This window comes from Hyalella azteca, unplaced genomic scaffold, assembly GCF_000764305.2.
Source record: "Hyalella azteca isolate HAZT.00-mixed unplaced genomic scaffold, Hazt_2.0.2 contig5407, whole genome shotgun sequence".
In the NCBI taxonomy this organism is placed as follows: domain Eukaryota; kingdom Metazoa; phylum Arthropoda; class Malacostraca; order Amphipoda; family Hyalellidae; genus Hyalella; species Hyalella azteca.
Window position 1 is genome coordinate 323,251 of NW_025935599.1, and position 18,195 is coordinate 341,445.

Consider the following 18,195-nt stretch of genomic DNA (forward strand, 5'->3'; position numbering starts at 1 on the left):
TGCTGCTTTCATCTTTTGAAAAAATGCGGAAAGCGAGTAAATTTCATTGTCCAAGTCAAAACTTTCATAAAAAGCTCATTTTTGAATTTTTGGGTATGTCAGGGGATGATGCCGTATTATGGAACGATCGATGGTCAGATAATCGGTAATTGACAGAGGCACTATATAATATAGCACCAAACACCATCAGGAGGCTATGCATGGTGTATCTTTTTGGGAGGCGATTCATATATGGCATATGGTATGGTGAGCATATATGGTTTCATTTTCGGCTAAAGGGTTAAAGCCCAGCAAACATTTAAGAAGTTTTAGGTATTGAAATTAAAAATAGCTCTTCATATACGACGCTCATGTCACCCACATTTGACATTTCAAGATCGATCAATATTGAACGGCATGAGTGTACATAAAAGAAGTTGATGAAAAAGAAGAAACTTCATTTCATGCCAAAACGTATATAGTGGGTCAACCGCGGCCAGTTAAAGAACAGATAACCGTAGTATAGTGGTTTGCACTGCAGGGAACATTGGCTGTTATCAGCATAAGTACAGAAATCAAGGGGTGAGTATAACAATATTTAATTCAAAGGAATGAATCACTGTAACGCAAGTTATGTTTCTCCATCTATCCTTACCATTATATTGCGGATTACAGAATAAAATTTAGTAGGCGGTTACAAAGAAGCAAGGTTTGCAGATTAAGTTGCCCGTTTCGGCCATGGTGAATTCATATCTGGTAAGAGCAGATAAAAAGTTATAGAACCTATCTTAATATAAATTCGAGAAATGACGCAAAATATTTCAGTGAATTATGAGCACATAAGATCCGAACAATAATCAAATTGACCAACATATTTGTTTGCGTTGAGCAGCCCTATATGTAAGTTCTCAAAGAGGAAAACAGTGATAATAGTACAAGGTGTGTTCGTTCGTACATATAGAGGTGTCAATATTGAGGTCATGCCAGCCTGCGAAGTTAAAGCCAAACTTCAAGGTTAAAATTAAATAAATTAAAACACAGAAGCTCCACAAACCCTACCGGTTGTAACCACTGGTGTGAAGCCAGAATAATAAAGACCTTAAGGAACGAAAACAGAAGCGCGAACATGTAATTGTAATTAGCAAAGCAAAATGAAAACTCATTTGCACAAACTCCAATTAAGTTAGAGAAAAGCAAGATTCAACGAGGGTCGGATACGGTTTAAACACGAAATTCTGCACAGAGGCGAGGTTAAAATAATAATTACGATTGAGCTAATGAGCGTCGACTTCGTCTACTATAATACGAGACTAAAGAATAGCGTAAAAACAAAAACGAAGTAATAAGATAATAAACATAATAGCAACCAGTAATAATAAATCAAAGACGAAACATTAATGATAGAAAAAAATACTCGCAGGATTGCAAACTTGAAAACTTCTCTACGGAAATTCTACCGCCGATTTTAACATACATATCTTCGTATGTGCTTGCTTTGTCCATGAAAAACGAGTGGTTCGCGTTCAACTGCCTCGCAGGCGCGATTTTTACCTGCAAGACGTGTGTAGTGAAGCAAAATTTATGCGAATCACGATCCGGAAATGTGGCTCGCTCTGGAAGCGGACGGCGTTTCTGTCAGTTGAGTTTGGCTTGCATGTAATGGAATGCTGAGTGAGCGAGTGCGTTCTGGGTCAGAGCCTGCGCGCATCTGTGCACAGAATAGGCAGATCATATGGTTTAATAAATAAAATGTTAGCAACGCGTAGATTTTACTTACATTTTAGTTTCGAATTATGAATATCAAGGAACACATGTTCTGACGAGCTGAAACTCGGCTCGCAGCTCCGAAGTACGGAGACAAGTAAACCTGGGCTTTATTTTCGGAACTAAAAAAAAACAGAAAAAAGAGAAAAGTGGATACCTCAACAAAGCGGGTCAAAAAACCACTAAGATGGCGGCAACGAGTACATTTTTCCGGTTGAGATGTAGGGGAGGCGGTTCCCAACATCCTAAAACAAAAGGTTCCATTTTTTGTGATCGAGGGTTGCGCGATCGCTCATAAGATAATAATAAGAAAATGTAATGATAAGAAAATATTTTTAAAGTTTATTTCTTCACACATGCTGCGAGTCCGAGTGTTTACTATTTAGTTGTCGGCTCTGTTCAGATTCATCGCTGAGACTGGTGACATGGCCGTGAATTTGCATTTTTCATTTGTAAGTCAACACATTCATTTATATGCGTTGGTATTGCTCGTCGATGCCTAAATTTTAGTCAGTAAATCGTGCAATATTTTTTGTGATATATTTTCTGGCTTTTTCTAAAGTTTTTAGGATTGTTTGTTTAGCTGCTGTCGGATATTTTTGCTGCAAAATCCGCATGTTGTGAAAACAGCGTGGCTGTGAAATTTCCAGACACGAGCGTGTCCCCGACGTACTTCCGTTGTATAGCAATTAGAGCTCAGGTTACGTGACTGTTTACGTGAAATTAAAAAAAAATTTATGCACATCAAAAAAAGTTGTTATTATAAAACCCGAAATGGACAGCGTAAACCGATACAAGTCGTTTAAATCTCTTCGTGAATTATCAGTTTTAAATTAATTTTTGTATATGCCCGCAAATTTTACAGACAAACTGACGGTTCGTGTATGGGTCTTCCTCTCTGTCTTTCATTTGAAAATATTTTCACTTGTCTTCACGAGGTTGCTTGGCTAGCCAATTATCCTGTTGATTCTATGCCAAAATTTTACAAACCATGCGTCAATGAAACTTTTTTTATTATTAAGCATCCATTTCACGTAGGGCCCTTTTCTCGATAACCGTAACCCTCAAGATAAGGCGATCAAATTCATTATGGAACGTGAATCCAACAATGGTTTGTCATTCCTCGATTGAAATATTGCTAAATCTAATGGCCGTTTTCAGACATCTGTTTACGAAAAATAGCCTTTTACCGTTTTAAGCACAAGATTCTTTAGTTTCTGATCATTTCATTCTAAATTCAATGGGATTCAAACACTAATACATCGTGGCATTCGTATTTGCTTAAACTTCCTTGACATGCACTCTGAATTTGAATTTTGGCGCAATACTATCTCACTTAATAAACTCCCGTCTCACTTAATTGGTGGTTACTAAGAAATTTACGTCTTGACAATATACTGAGGTCGCTCCCGAATGTGATAATAGAAACTTTGTTCACTGATCATTGCCATGCATCGGTTCAGCATCTAAAACTATGTCCAAAGAGTTGAAAGTTTCATTCGTGAAGAATTTCCAAAATGTCAATCTCCGGATATCGATGGTGAATAATTCCGAGGTCAGCACTTTCATCAGGTAGGATAAAGATACACTCCCTGACTTAATGCGATCGTCTCAAGGTTAAAAATTCAGTTGTGCGCAATGCGCATCAGCGTACGTCGGTATGACATCACGCAACTCGACCAGAACATCAAACAGGAAATTTACTAGCATATTTACTTGCAGTCCGACAGCGATGTCAGAATTTTAGCTTCCATGCAGTGTCGGTTTTTCTTATTTACGAATTTTACAATCCCTTTATATTTTCAAACAGAAGCATAGCTTAAATTCCGCACTCAGCTCCCATCTCCCAATGAGATTGGAAGATGATGATAGGACAGTTTTGCTGTATTATTTTAGGTTGATTTGTCTCTTATTTGTCAATATTAGTTTAGAATGTCTGACATTGAATTTTGGATTATAAAATTATTGTATTTACTTTCTAGGTTTGTCCAACTGACGATTGAGCTGGACTCTGAAACGTTTTCCTTTGTAAAAATTTGGTTAATTTCTGTGCCATCTTCCTTGTTTTTAAATTCGATTTAAATTTGCGATTTAAGCAATCAAATGATTTTAGTACTCGTCAATCTACTGTAAAATGTACTGATTTTAGTACTCGTCAATCTACTGTAAATCCTATGAGTTTTATTCCTAACAGTTGTCTTTCTTGTGGGGTGTTTATATACTCTATGTTTAACTAACATATTTAATTGTGCCTGATTTGTCTCTCACTGCCAAGTTAATCGCTATCTTCGTATCTGATAACTTACTGTTTGTGAAATACCTCATTGTGATAATTTTGTATATAACTTATTGTTTTACTGGTAACTCTCGGACAAAAAATCTTCATGTTAATTTCCAAATGAATTCTGGATATTTTGCTTTACTAAAGCAACATTTGTTGATATAATTTTTATTCCTATACGAGCATTAAAAAAGTTCATAATTTCATAACAAATCATTGGCACATTCCAATAATTTGTATTGAATATTGAAGTTGAAATTCAAATTATTCAGAGGCTTGTCGTCATTTGCTCCCTCAAGGCCATTAGTTAAGCCTCAATCACTTTTTACTAATGCTTCCTATCATTCTGCCAAGAAACCTGATAGGATAAAAACGGAGTTATCATTGATGTACTGTCCCTTTCTGCAAAAAAAACATAAACATAGCGACTAATGTGTGCTGCATTAAACTAATATGTGTGCCGCACAGGACCAAATTGTTCTGTGTTCAATAATAGGGTACTTATAATACGACAGTTCTTTAGCGTATTTTACTATAACAGTGTGCTAACGCGGAGAGTGCGTGTTACAAGTTAAAATCATAACGATTAAAAATAACTTCACTGCAAATAAATTTTCTGTGCGTGAATAAATATGAAGTCCGTAATGGTTTATTTATTCAAACTCCTTTTATATACATAAACAGAGACCGTTTCGCCTAAGGTCGAGTTGTTAGAGGTAAGTGAACAAATTGCTTCAAATTTGTCTTCGGCATAATAGTAATAAATTTAGATTGTTCAGATGCTGCTGCCGATGCTCTTTTTCATTGATCAAGTTTTTGCTCAAAGGATCAGATACATTAAATAAAGTGACGAAAAACATTATTATATTATTTATGAAAGTATTCATGTCTGTTTACTAAAAAGACTCACAAGTATATATTTATTAGACCTCGCTTCCCTGACTATCTCAGCATGGGCTGCTTATCAATCGTGCGAATCGCCGCAGTTGGTTTGACAAGGAGCTAGATTTGCATAAAAGACGCGGATGAAAGCTTCTCAGCAGCATGTTTAACAACTAACTGAAGATGTGGTTAAAACTCTTTTGCTTTGGCTGCCTCTTGGTGTTGTCTGTCAATGGGCAGAGCGCAGCCTCCTTAACTCCTGAATACCACCCTCCTCTGCCCCTGCAGTCATGCGACGCTTCGGGCTGCACTACGGAAAACACGGCAGTCGTCATGGACGCAGGAGCCCGTCGAGTTTTGTCCGCAGCTGATAACTCCGTGTACTGCTTTGGCGTCGACGGATGGGATGCCAGCTTATGTCCAGACGGAGTAACGTGCGCTCAAAACTGTGCTGTCGACGGCATTTCGCAAGATGAGTATGCAAACCGATACGGAGTTACCACTTCAGGGAACACACTCAGAATGAACTACTTAACCGTCAGTGAATTCGGAATGAATATCGGCGCGAGGGCGTACCTATTGGGCGAGGATAATAATTACAGGCTGTTTCACTTAAAGAACCGTGAATTAACTCTTACGGTTGACCTCTCAACGTTGGCATGTGGGATGAACGGAGCTGTGTACTTCTCAGAAATGGATGGTGATGGTGGGGCATCCCGCTACCCTGATAGCTCGGCCGGCGCAGGGTATGGCATGGGCTACTGCGATGGCCAGTGTCCTCACTACCTTAGGTTCAGCAACGGACAAATCAACAGCGGCGACTCCGAATTCGGAATATGCTGCATAGAAATGGACATCTTGGAAGCTAACCGGTGAGTTGAGCTTATGTGTTAGTTGTTTCCTCACATCAGTGGATGGCTATATCCATCACGTAATCAAATAAGCTATAATTACATCACGGGTTAGCAATATGTGATGCAATTCCGTAACCCTTTCCATAACATTGAATATTGAAGGTAGATCTTGGTCTTCAACTAGAAACCAATAGCAACAAAACAATTTATCTAGTCTGTTATCTAAAACTGTCATTAGATCGAATTATAACAATGATAAAAAAATTGATGATCAAAAGAGAAACTTTCACACGTGAATTTCTCGCAGATGGTCTGCTACGTATACGACTCACGGCTGCCTAACTGAAGGATACCACGTCTGCCAGGGCACGGACTGTGGCGACGGTTCTGATTACTACAACGGGTTGTGCGACAAAACTGGGTGCGAATTTAGCCCTGCTAGACAGAACAATAGATTGTTCCTCGGCTTCAATTCAAGCTTTACGTTGGACACTTCTCAACCTTTCACTATCATCACTCAGTTCTTGACTGACGACGGTACGGATACAGGCAACTTGGTTGAGATCAGACGAAGGTGGATACAGAACGGGGTTGAAATTCCCAATCCAGTGGCTAACTGGGGTTATGATGAAGACTACGATTCTATCACCGAGCCTTACTGTGACGCATACAAGGCGAAGTTCGGAGAGTACAACGACTTCGAAGAACAAGGTGCCTTGGCTTCAATAGGCGCCTCTTTCGAGAGGGGTATGGTGCTTGCGTTTTCGTTCTGGGAAGACTCAAGCACTTACATGCAATGGCTGGACAGCCTCTCACCTCCCGACGGAGACCCAAGCGTTCCCGGAGTGTACCGTGGACCTTGTCCCATTGACGCTGGTAAACCCGAAGACAATCACATCAATAATCCTGATGCATTTGTTACATTTTCAGACTTCAAAGTTGGCACCATTGGTTCAACGTTCTAAAGCGTTATATGTTCGGTATATATTCAAATTTTAAAGCTTTGGTAATTGACTTCTGAAATAACCGTCAGCAAATTTTGAAAAATTTAGAATAAATGTAAGAAAATTTATCGAACAATGTCTTTCAACTTTCGGCTAACACATAGAAAACAAAAAAAAATATTTTATGACAACTTGGAACTAAGAGAATATCAATTTATGCCAAGGCACGCTAAGGCGTCTAATATTCCGCATTCAATACACGTATTTGTACTAGAAAGTAAATTATTTTAAAACCTGCCACGCATAGGACTATTTCACAGGCCAAGCAAATTTTGATTACCGAAATATCCAAAGACAAATAGTAATAATTATGGTGATTTTATTAGTAATGGTGGTGACGACGTTGAGTAGGACAAACTAGCCTGTCGCCCATTGTAGACATTGTACAATTTTTACCGCTTTCCTGAGCATTTGAACACACGATTCACGGCTTTGACCCAGCTATTCTTAACCTCACTCACGAATTTCGGCCAGAATATTTTTATAGCTTAATAGGATCGAACCAACAACTCGCCGCTTGACGATTAGTACTCCGCTCGGCTAGGATTTATTGCCAACCTGCAGGGTTTGGTCGTTGCTTGGTACGTAGTCGAGACTAAAACTTTGGGTACGCACACAGTGAAAGCAGGTTTGCCCGTGCGGGCAACCTGCTCCAACCTGCCACAAGAATGAACATAGGATAATAATGTAAGTGTTCACAGTGAAAACCTGTACGAATAGGCTTCTGTATTCTATGGTTTCAGGCGCCAGCCTGAGCAGGTAACCAGCACGCTGGCAACCTGCTTTCACTGTGTGCGTACCCTAAAAGTACACTACATCATAGCGGTATAGCGGTTTCATCGTTTATTAGACCGTAGGCACGTCGCCGATTCTCAACATTGCAGAACATCCACAGCTTGTTGCAGGCTTGAACTCGCAACTCACTGCTCCAATTCTGCGTTGCTTAACCGCCCGGCCTCCTTGCCGATTCTGACCAGAAACTGGCGCACAGAGCTGGGATCGAACCCGCACCTCTCTGCTCCAATCTTGGTACTCTGAACTGTAACCACTGGGCCAACCTGCCATCATATATAAAAATATTGTTTATTATTGTTTATTATTGTTTACTCCTGACATCATCACTCGACAATGTGAATCAGATAAGATATGATTCTCAAGCTTGCGTATTTTTTTCAGCAGCTCTGGGGATTTGCCTGGAGATTTACAGTTTTTATTGAAAAATACCTTGCGTTAATTTCTATTAATTGTGGAACGACGATATTCCTTTTAGAAGTCTTTCAGTTCGAAACACCATTATTATTACTTAAATTTAGTAGAGCATTGCTGTGAAATGGAACTCTTGCAATTTGGGTGTTGGGATGAAAAATTTAATTTGACGAGTGGCATGGGATGTTGTTCTGTAAAAGATTCTGCTACGGAAATGAGCTGCGAAATAATTGGTTTCTTTTCCAAAGCTCGGGCAACAGTCTCGTGAGAGACTGAATGTCATCCACCTTTCAACTGTAGTGATTTGTTTGAACGGTAGTGATGGATAACGCATGTATGGTATCCACCACTCAATCGTTATAATTTTCATGACGGGTAGCTGAATGTCATCCTCCGTTGATTAGTTTCAACGGTCACGACGTTAACTGAATGTCCTCCAACGTTCTGTATTGCGATGCGTCAATTTAGGCGACTAAACCGCCACAATGAAGACGTCGAAGCTTGATATTCGCGCTAGGTTCAGTAGCTGATAACCCAATAAGCTACTGCGGCCCAAATGAATTATGCTCTGATTGCTTGACTTGAGCCCAGAATTGTGCTGTCGCATGGTCATCTCGGCACCAATACAAGGAAAATTTTCGGAATTATCTGCGATCAATCTAATTTCCAACTGAATTGTTTACCGGAGGATTTATTACATGTGAGTTTGGTTTCCGAACGAATCTCATCAGAGAAAAACAACAAATATCTTATGAATGTGAAGAACCAAGAATTAATCAGAACTATCGAATTCTCGGCATTCGGTTGTTAATTCGATTGTGATAAGTATTTTCGACAAACAATGAGCACACTGGAATGCCCTCAGATCCATTTGACGTGGATTTGATGATGATTTTCCAGCAATGGACGGGAATGCTGGAATGTACCATTATGCAAGAAAAGTGATGCATTTAATGGATAATAAAGTGAAGGCATTTAATGGATAATAGAGCGAAGTCATTTAATGGATAATAGAGCGATGGCATTTAATGGATAATAGAGCGAAGGCATTTAATGGATAATAGAGCGAGGGCATTTAATGGATAATAGAGCGAAGGCATTTAATGGATAATAGAGCGAAGGCATTTATTGGATAATAGAGCGAAGGCATTTAATGGGTAATAGAGCGATGGGTTCTTCATAGAGCTAAGACATGACGTGGAAAAAGTTAATTACTATAATGGCTGAAATTCGAAGTGTCAGACCCACATTTATAATTGTTAAAATGCGAAATTAAATTTAAAATTATGATTCTAACAACTATAGTGTGGATTGCATTGAGCTCTATCATTGGCGATGTTTTAAAATCATGTATTTAGATTTGAAAATCGTTAATATGAAATGTAACTGATGATAAGATGCTTCTATCATTCATGACTAATCTTGAAATACCAATACTTAAATACTATGTTTCTCTGTTGCTAGTAGAAACGTGGCACGAAACCTTTAGGTTGGAAATGTTACTAGTAGCATTTCATTACGGGAGAAACAAAGTACGACCAGCAAATGGACGCACATGCAGTTTCTGGAGTTAGGGTACGCACACAGTGAAAGCAGGTTGCCAGCGTGCTGGTTACCTGCTCAGGCTGGCGCCTGAAACCATAGAAAACAGAAGCCTATTCGTACAGGTTTTATGCCCGCGCGGGCAAACCTGCTTTCACTGTGTGCGTACCCTATGACTAGAAAAGCATCATAATTTTGCTTCAAATGAATATTTCAAGCAACCGTATTAGAAAGGACTTCGTGAGTCAATACTCGAGATATTTTCTCCGACTATTTTAAATATTTTCTAGAGAAACATGAAGTTTTCCTTGCCTTTCCGCAAAATAAGAAGCTCAGTCAATTTTTGAAATTTGTCGTCCAATAATTGGGTTCGATGTGATTGTTCACATTGTGTTAGAGAAGCCTTATAAGCTTATAGGGACTACGATCTTTCGGGGCATTTGGCAAAATTTGTGATGCAAAACTACGCCTTGAAAATGAATTAAAACTATGAACAAACTTGATAGATTTTTAAACTACTTGATAGTGCAAAATCAAAGTTAATAGTGTGTTCAATCTAATTAAAGTTAAAGAGCAACTATAGTGCACTAGAAATACGAGTACAAGAAATTTATCCGAGAGAAAACACTAATTTCAAATTCAAATTGTAATTCCGAAGTAAGACGATAGTTGCACACGTGTGCTCTAGGATATTACGTATTTATATGCGCTCGTTCATAATCTTTGGAGTGGAATTTACATTTCTGCATTGACGACAACAAATAAGCTTCACTGGAGGTGGAATCCTTATTAAAAGTCCAAGGACATTAATGCCTTTGTTTCAATATAAAATGATAGAGAGACCTACATAAATTAGAACTTAATTGCCGATTTGATATAGTATTAAATGCTGCCGAAAAAACATTATTTTGCATTAAATCGCGCACGTAGTCACTGTTTTTACCAGACAGAATAAAATGGTGGGTTTTAAGATGTTATAGCTATAATTGTCGGCTCCAAGACACCGCGTTAAATAAATATTCTCAAACCTAACGAGGAACTCATACCTGAAGAATGAGAGGCATAACAAGAAGACAATTTATTTCAATATCTTCACATATGAAAGTTTAGTTTAGAGTACGATGATTCAGCTCAGTGCTAACGTTGATATGTAATATTTTGATGCCTGCAACTCCTATTGATTATGCTGTGAAAAACTTGTAAGTGTTGTTGTACGCTTCAAGCGTCGGTACTGATAACCAGAAACTTGCCAGTAGGAAAAGTCGGTAAGAATTGGTACAAGGTTGAGAACGCTTGCACGTGCTCCGATAACAAAGCCTCTGTTCAATATTAAGGACACGTAATGTAGATCACTAACATGACTCCGATTATTTGTCAAAGATGAGGTTACAATTACTTTTACTGGCCTGTTGCTTCGTGGCTATAGTAAACAGTCAAAACGCAGGAGAGCTGACGCCGGAATATCATCCTCCTTTGATCATTCAGTCGTGCGATGCCTCAGGATGCCAGCCGGAAAATACAGGAATTGTAATAGACGCTGACACTCGTCGGCTATATTCTGTTGCCGACAATTCCGTCAGTTGCTACACTGGCTCTGGATGGAATCCTGTGCTCTGTCCTGATGGCCAAACTTGTGCTCAGAATTGTGCCATCGATGGATTTACTCAAGACGAGTACAATAATCGCTTCGGAATTTCTACCAGTGGAAGTGCGCTAAGATTGGCGTATTTAACACAGAGTGAAATGGGCATGAATATCGGTTCAAGAACGTACCTCTTAGGCGAAGATAACAATTATAGACTCTTCTACTTGAAAAACCGTGAACTGTCAGTAACGTTTGATTATTCAACAACCACATGTGGTATGGATGCAGGCGTGTACTTCTTGGCAATGGATGGCGACGGAGGCATGTCACGGTATCCAGACAACAAAGCAGGAGCCAAGTACGGTACTGGCTACTGTGACGCTCAATGTCCGCACTACCTCAGGTACTCTAACGGACAAGTCAACCTCGATGTCAGCAGTGAATACGGCATCTGCTGCGTCGAAATGGACATCATGGAGGCAAACAGGTTTGTGAGTATGAAGCCTTTTTATCTAGGGACGATACAACTCGGTTCGAGGAAGAGAGCTTATACCTAATCGATGTATGTGCATTCTTGCTCGACACGCAATTAATTATTTTTATTTTTTTACAGGTGGGCCGCAACAGTCACCACTCACGGTTGCACCGCTGAAGGTTACTTCGTGTGCAACGGAGTTGACTGCGGAGACGGAGCTAATTTCTTCGAAGGAGTGTGCGACAAATCTGGCTGTGATTACAGCTCTGCGAGACAAAATAACAGATATTTCTTCGGAGGTAATGATACTTTCACTGTTGACTCTAGCCAACCCTTTACAGTGATAACGCAATTTTTAACTGATGATGGTTCAGATTCTGGAAAACTTGTAGAAATTAAACAAATTTGGATTCAAAACGGAGTCGAGATACCGGTTCCCTTCGCCAACTGGGGCTACACCAATGACTACAATTCCATCACAGAGGAATTTTGCGCGGCGTCCAAAACAATGTTTGGAGAATTTAATGACTTCGCTGAACAAGGTGGATTGGAATCCTTGGCCAACGCATTCGACAACGGTGTTGTAATGGCGTTCGCATTCTGGGAGGACCCAAGCACTTACATGCAATGGTTGGATAGCATCTCCCCACCCGACGCCGACCCAGAGGCCCCCGGCGCGTACAGAGGTCCCTGCCCTCTCGATGCTGGCAAACCTGAAGATAATCACGTCAACTATGCGGATGCATATCATACCATATCCGATATCAAAATAGGAACAATTGGATCAACGTACTAACTCGAACATTAGTTATTGGCGACTCGAATGGCATAATAGACTGACCACCTATATATAAAACGAGAGATGCTTTGACACGAGTTGGCTGAAAAATTTAACTATGCATTCGCGGAACAGTAACAGTTTTGTTGCATGTGGTTCAAGAACTTTGAGTTAGACGTTTCAGATGGAGCATTATACGATCGAACATTACTTTATTTTGCTTTTCTAATTATTTTATTCATCCTTTTGAATCTATAGAGTGCTAGGACATCAATCCAGAGCAATTTCTGACGAAATGAATTAATAAAACGACGTGGCATTTATAATTACACATGGCAGAAATAATTTTTTTATACCGAGAGGAAATGAAAAAGGGGCACAACGTTTGCCCGAGAAAAAAGAAATTTATTTTAAAGGCTAATAAGGTATTAAAATAAGATATTAGATATAAATATTAATATCTTAAGTCTGCATGAGATATCTAATACAAAATGAAAAACTCTCACTATAGAATACCAAATAACGATCTAAACGCAAAAAAAAATGTTTTTTTTAGGGAGGATTCTTCTAAAACATCAGGAGGGTTAAAATAAATTTCGAAACTCTCGGAAATAAGTTGGCGGTGTTTAATTATTTAATAGATATTAAACGGAGTGCAAATTTATGATTTCACTATAAAAAGAAAATGAAATTCTTAGGTGAAATACATGAAAACTAGACACAACTGAGAATAACTCGAGTAGAATTTAATAATGACAACGAATTGCTGAGGGTAGAAAAATACATCCAATGTAGTTTGATGCAAGGTTGTTTTTCGCGAAGAAAAATACGGCAACATGAAAATACGGTTCAAGTGGTATGTAGAACCACAGTGTTAAAAAATGAGCAAGTAAATACAGCAAGGTGAAAGCACTCAGAAACGTGCACAGGTTCGTACGCTATACGATAACATGACCACTTCACGACCCTTAACTCGTGAGAACGAGCCCTTTGCAACTTGTCTAATTGGAGAAGCTATCTAAGGTTAAGCTGGTAACATTTCTGTGATAAGTTGCACACCCGAACTTTTCGTCCGCTGAAATTTCCTTCTGTCCGAGAAAGAAACAGAAGCTGCATGCATGGGGCTGCTGAAATTGCGTCGAAATAAGAATCGATTCTGAAAGTTAGTTTTGTATGAGATTGTGTGATAATGTGAGAGCGTCTCATTACTCATCGAGTAGGTCCACCACCGCGTTGTACTTGAATCTTTTTCCAGAACATACCGAGGAGACCGAGCCCTTGGACTCTTTGAGCTACGGCCGTTTTCTATAACCCTTCGTTTATAGTTTATACCCTCTTCACCGTCACTCTCGCTCACAAACGACCACTCACTCACTTATGTATCTCCAATTCATCATCCAGCTATGAGCCCACAGTCTACTTCTACACATACACTCACTGCACCAAGAAACACAAAAAAACTCCCGAACTGCGGCTATGAAGACAATTCAGTCGCTGCCAATAGCTCATAGGTCATATATGAAACAAAGAACACTCAAGCCGAAAAGAACACTTTCGTCACCTTAGCCGCTACATAAATACTGTAATCCAAATACTACTGCAGTAGTATTTATTTTACACAATCATTATTTTATTAACCCTGGTGTTTCCATTAAAATGTTACAGTGCTTAAGTCAATTTTGTGAACCTACTGTCATTGAGGACCTTAAAAAAGTAGGAGAGAGCGGAAAATATGCCGAATGAACATAAGTGCAACCCTATACTCATAAAGAGAGGACGATACAGAATCTGGAAAAGCTAAAGCTATATAAGGAATTGGAAAATTGCCCAGCAGTCACACGACGGTGAAAAAACGTTCATCAATCGATAATCCTTGGCACGTCCGTCCTGGCGTAAAATGCTAACAAGTGATAAACAATTTCACGGCTTAATATTACTAGACCTAATAGTTTTTTTTATTAGCTCCAACGCAACTAAAACGTCGGAAAAATACAGACAACCAGTATAACATTAGGGCGGCCATTCCATGCATTATTGTTTCTTAAGATAGTGTATACACTCTCTTAGCATCAATCACTAGGCGCAGATGCGCATGAAGGGCAGTTTCAGTTTGAATATAGCAAACTCTTCTGACATCTTTATAGTATTTTCAAATTTGGTAGTATACAGCACGATCGGTTCAATTTCCAAAATAAATAGAGATGGAGAATATTTTGAATAATCTCTTGCACTAGTCTTTTTTATAAACCAACGATAAGTGATTTATGGCATTTTTTGACGCCCTTTCATCTAAGGTTAGGTATAGTTACGTAGAAGAAAGTGCTGATGACAAGTTGATCTAATGAAACAAATCGATAATATGCTAGATTCATAATTTCTGCAATTGAACTCAACACGGGTTCCATTTCTTATAGGTTTAACTAATTAGGCGAATAATTTTTTGATTATAACGTAATTCAATTATTTGTCATATCTTATTTACTCCCTCAAAAATTGTATGTATCATCAGGGAAGTGGTATTGAGTACACAAGAACTTAAGGAAAATTTTCCAAGATAGAAATGATCCTGGCTCATTTGTGACGTGAAGTCGGCAGCTTATATCGGACATGATGCTTGGATCAAGAGCAGTGGAGTCATCCGCCATGCAGACATCCAAGACAATGACTGTAAAAAATCATGACATTTCAGTCGTCAAGCTGTTGCCAGCTTCAAGGCTTCAAGGCTTGATTGAAATGAAAATCATAAAATGTAACGTTTCGTTTTGAAAATTGAAAAGTCAATTGATGCGAATAATATGTATATCTCTTGGATCTACCTAGCATATGATCATATATACATATATAGTATAGTAAACTTGCAAATCAAAATCATTTGTGTTTCATTCTTAAAAGGTGCATGACTTAATTGTACGATGTTGAGGCATTTTATGCTTATCTTCGATATTTATGAATAATTTGTCCCATATTGCACATGCATCCAATCACTAATTTTTGACATGTCGTTGTGCGATACAGATACGACAATCTGAGATTTCTGAATCACCAGGTGTTGTATCGGAGCAGAGTTATATGATTCAGAATAGTTAAATGACTGGCAATTGTAAAGCGACAGTGCCAAACGAATAGAAGCCAGAGCAAAGAATACGACATAAAAATAGTTTTCAGACGAAATAACAAACTTTACTTTTTATTTCAACTTGCTTTTTGAATACGCATTCATAAAATTTTAGTCAGTACTTCGTACCTTTTGTCAATAACATTAATCACACACATTGTTTTCTACCCGTATTATTTCATACCCAGCCAGTATTTTTGTGCAATGCTACTTTCCATCCAGACTGTGACGAGTGCAGCGTGAATAGGTTAGGCAGGATGCTGAACTACCTGCTAGCGATCGAGAATGTTCAAGTTTTGACTGAAGATCTACGGCGTTAATACTTTTTCGAAGTGTGTCACCCGTCTGGATTACGTTTTTTTTTTCAGCGTAGTTTAGCTAACGTTGTTCCAGCTTCTAGCTCTGTGGCAGGATTAAAGTGTAACTGAGGCTGCGCCCCCGACGCAGAAGTCTATCCCGAAACGCCGTTACCGACTCCGTCTCCGGCAACTCTCGGTTCATAATTCATGCTTCGCGCTCAAGTGTTAATGCAGTGATAAATATTTTTGATGCGAGTATTCAATTCAGGTATCTTGCACTTAATTATCTCCGTACGAGCCTTGAACAATGCGAAATTAACATCTGCATGATAAAGGTGTGGACGAAGCATTTGCTTATAAACGAGGACCGAGCATAAACAAGGACATAACTTTGAATTTATTGGCGCAGCAATGATGCGTTTCATCCTTCTGATATTTGTCTTGGTCAAGTCTGGGTGCGCACAGCACCCGAGCGCACTTGTAGAAGAATTTCACCCACCTCTTCCGATTCAGGTGTAGCACTATCAAAGTTCCTAGATAGATCCTACAGCGTTCATGTTATTAAAAATTATCTCACAAAGTAAGTCTGAAATGCATTGATGAAATATTCTGATCAGCTTCAATACCCTGCAATGCTCAGATATTTATTATGATTTATTCTCAGGTTTGTGATGAGACTGGATGCCAGACTGAGGATACTTCATTCGTGATGGATCCATCTCGGCGTGGTTTGATGTCAGTCGCCGACAACGAACAAACGAATTGCCGGACAAGCGATGGATATGATCCCGTCCTATGCCCAGACGGGCTAACTTGTGCAGAGAATTGCGCTATTTCTGGTTTCACCCAAGAAGATTATGACGTCAAATGGGGAATTTCTTCCGAAGGAAATGCAATAACGTTTAGATATCTTACAGATTACACCATTGGTGGTGGAGGGTATCTATTAGCTACCGAAGATAAGTATAAAATGTTTAAAATGAAAAATCGTGAAATCGCTTTCGATGTGGACATGTCCAAGCTTCCTTGTGGATTGAACGGAGCGCTATTTTTCGTCGAGGTTGAAGAGGACGGGGGAATGGCTTCTTATCCTAGTAATAAAGCTGGAGCCAAGTACGGATTAGGAGTGTGTGATGGTCAATGCAAGCATGACTTGACATATTATGGAGGCAAAGTCAACGTTGACGGCTACGCGGAGGAAGGTGCATGCTGTTTCGAGTTCGATCTCTGGGAGGCTAATGCGTGAGTTGTCGATAAGTTGACTTGCACAACAAAAATAAATAAATCGTTTTAAAAGCAGTTGATATAATAAGTTGTTACTCATACGTAAAACTACTCTCGTCATTGATTTTCGTGTATCAATTTTATCTTTACTTTGCAGATGGGCAACCGCCTATACGACGCACGGCTGCTCAATCCAAGGCTACTATTTGTGCACTGGAACTGAGTGCGGCGACGGTGATGATAGATACAACGGGGTCTGTGACAAGGACGGCTGTCTCTACAACAGCTTCAAACTGAACGATCACTTCTTTTATGGAGCAAACGAAAGCTTTGTTATTGATACCAGAAGACCATTCACAGTAGTGACTCAGTTTGTAACTGTAGATGGAACAGACTCAGGAGATCTGAATGAAGTAAGAAGGATATACGTTCAAGACAACATCGTAATAGAAAATTCTTTCGCCAATTATCACGGATTAGAAAACTATAACTCCATATCTGACGACTTCTGTGCTGATTTAACCGCATACATTGGAGGAGCCAATTACGCTGCATCCGTGGGGGGCATGAAAGGTATTGGTGATGCCCTGGACCGCGGGGTTGTGCTGGATTTTGCTCTCTGGGCCGACTCAGGCTCCTACATGTTGTGGCTGGACGGTCTCTTCCCGCCTGACGCCGACCCCGCAACCCCTGGTGCCTTGAACGGACCTTGTCCGGCTGACAGCGGCAGACCCGACGATATTATCGTTGATTACCCAGATGCAGCCATTACATTCTCTAATATCAAATATGGAACTATTGGTTCAACTTTCAGGAGGAAGTTATGAGCTATAATCGTTCTGCGAACGATTCAACCCGTGTTGTTTTATTTCTTTTGTTCTGACATGCCATGTTGAATTGAAATTTTTCCTACCTGCTGCCGAGTGATGAATCCATGCCTGCCTATAAGTAAAGTAACCTATAAAATAAATTTTCAAAAAGTCTAGCGAGTTTTCATTGAAACAAGCTTTTAATGCCTGTATACCGTACATCTCAATAAGCTTCACCAAACAGCTACGATGGACGAAAGCGCACGACAGAGTGCATGGTGAACTGGGCCAAGAGACAGAGAATAATTAATTAAAAGGAATCCACAAAATTACAAATTCAAATACTTTAATTAAAAATGTATACACGGTGTTTGTAAACGCTGAATCCTGACCTCTTA

At 39.4% G+C, this 18,195-nt stretch overlaps 3 protein-coding genes across 3 annotated transcripts; all 3 read left to right on the top strand.

Moving 5' to 3' along the window:
• The first annotated feature begins 5,081 nt into the window (after positions 1-5,081).
• Positions 5,082-7,200, top strand: LOC108682444 (probable 1,4-beta-D-glucan cellobiohydrolase B). The gene is made up of 2 exons (XM_018171604.2): positions 5,082-5,778; positions 6,068-7,200. The coding sequence occupies exons 1-2, from the start codon at positions 5,090-5,092 to the stop codon at positions 6,723-6,725; spliced, it is 1,347 nt and encodes a 448-aa protein (XP_018027093.1). The 5' UTR covers positions 5,082-5,089; the 3' UTR covers positions 6,726-7,200.
• A 3,682-nt stretch (positions 7,201-10,882) lies between these two features.
• On the top strand, positions 10,883-12,560 carry LOC108682446 (probable 1,4-beta-D-glucan cellobiohydrolase A). Its single transcript, XM_018171606.2, has 2 exons — positions 10,883-11,584; positions 11,711-12,560. Exons 1-2 carry the CDS (start codon positions 10,893-10,895, stop codon positions 12,366-12,368), a joined length of 1,350 nt encoding a protein of 449 aa, XP_018027095.1. The 5' UTR covers positions 10,883-10,892; the 3' UTR covers positions 12,369-12,560.
• A 3,604-nt stretch (positions 12,561-16,164) lies between these two features.
• On the top strand, positions 16,165-17,971 carry LOC108682445 (exoglucanase GH7B). Its single transcript, XM_018171605.2, has 3 exons — positions 16,165-16,277; positions 16,429-17,006; positions 17,146-17,971. Exons 1-3 carry the CDS (start codon positions 16,176-16,178, stop codon positions 17,813-17,815), a joined length of 1,350 nt encoding a protein of 449 aa, XP_018027094.1. The 5' UTR covers positions 16,165-16,175; the 3' UTR covers positions 17,816-17,971.
• Positions 17,972-18,195: the final 224 nt, after the last annotated feature.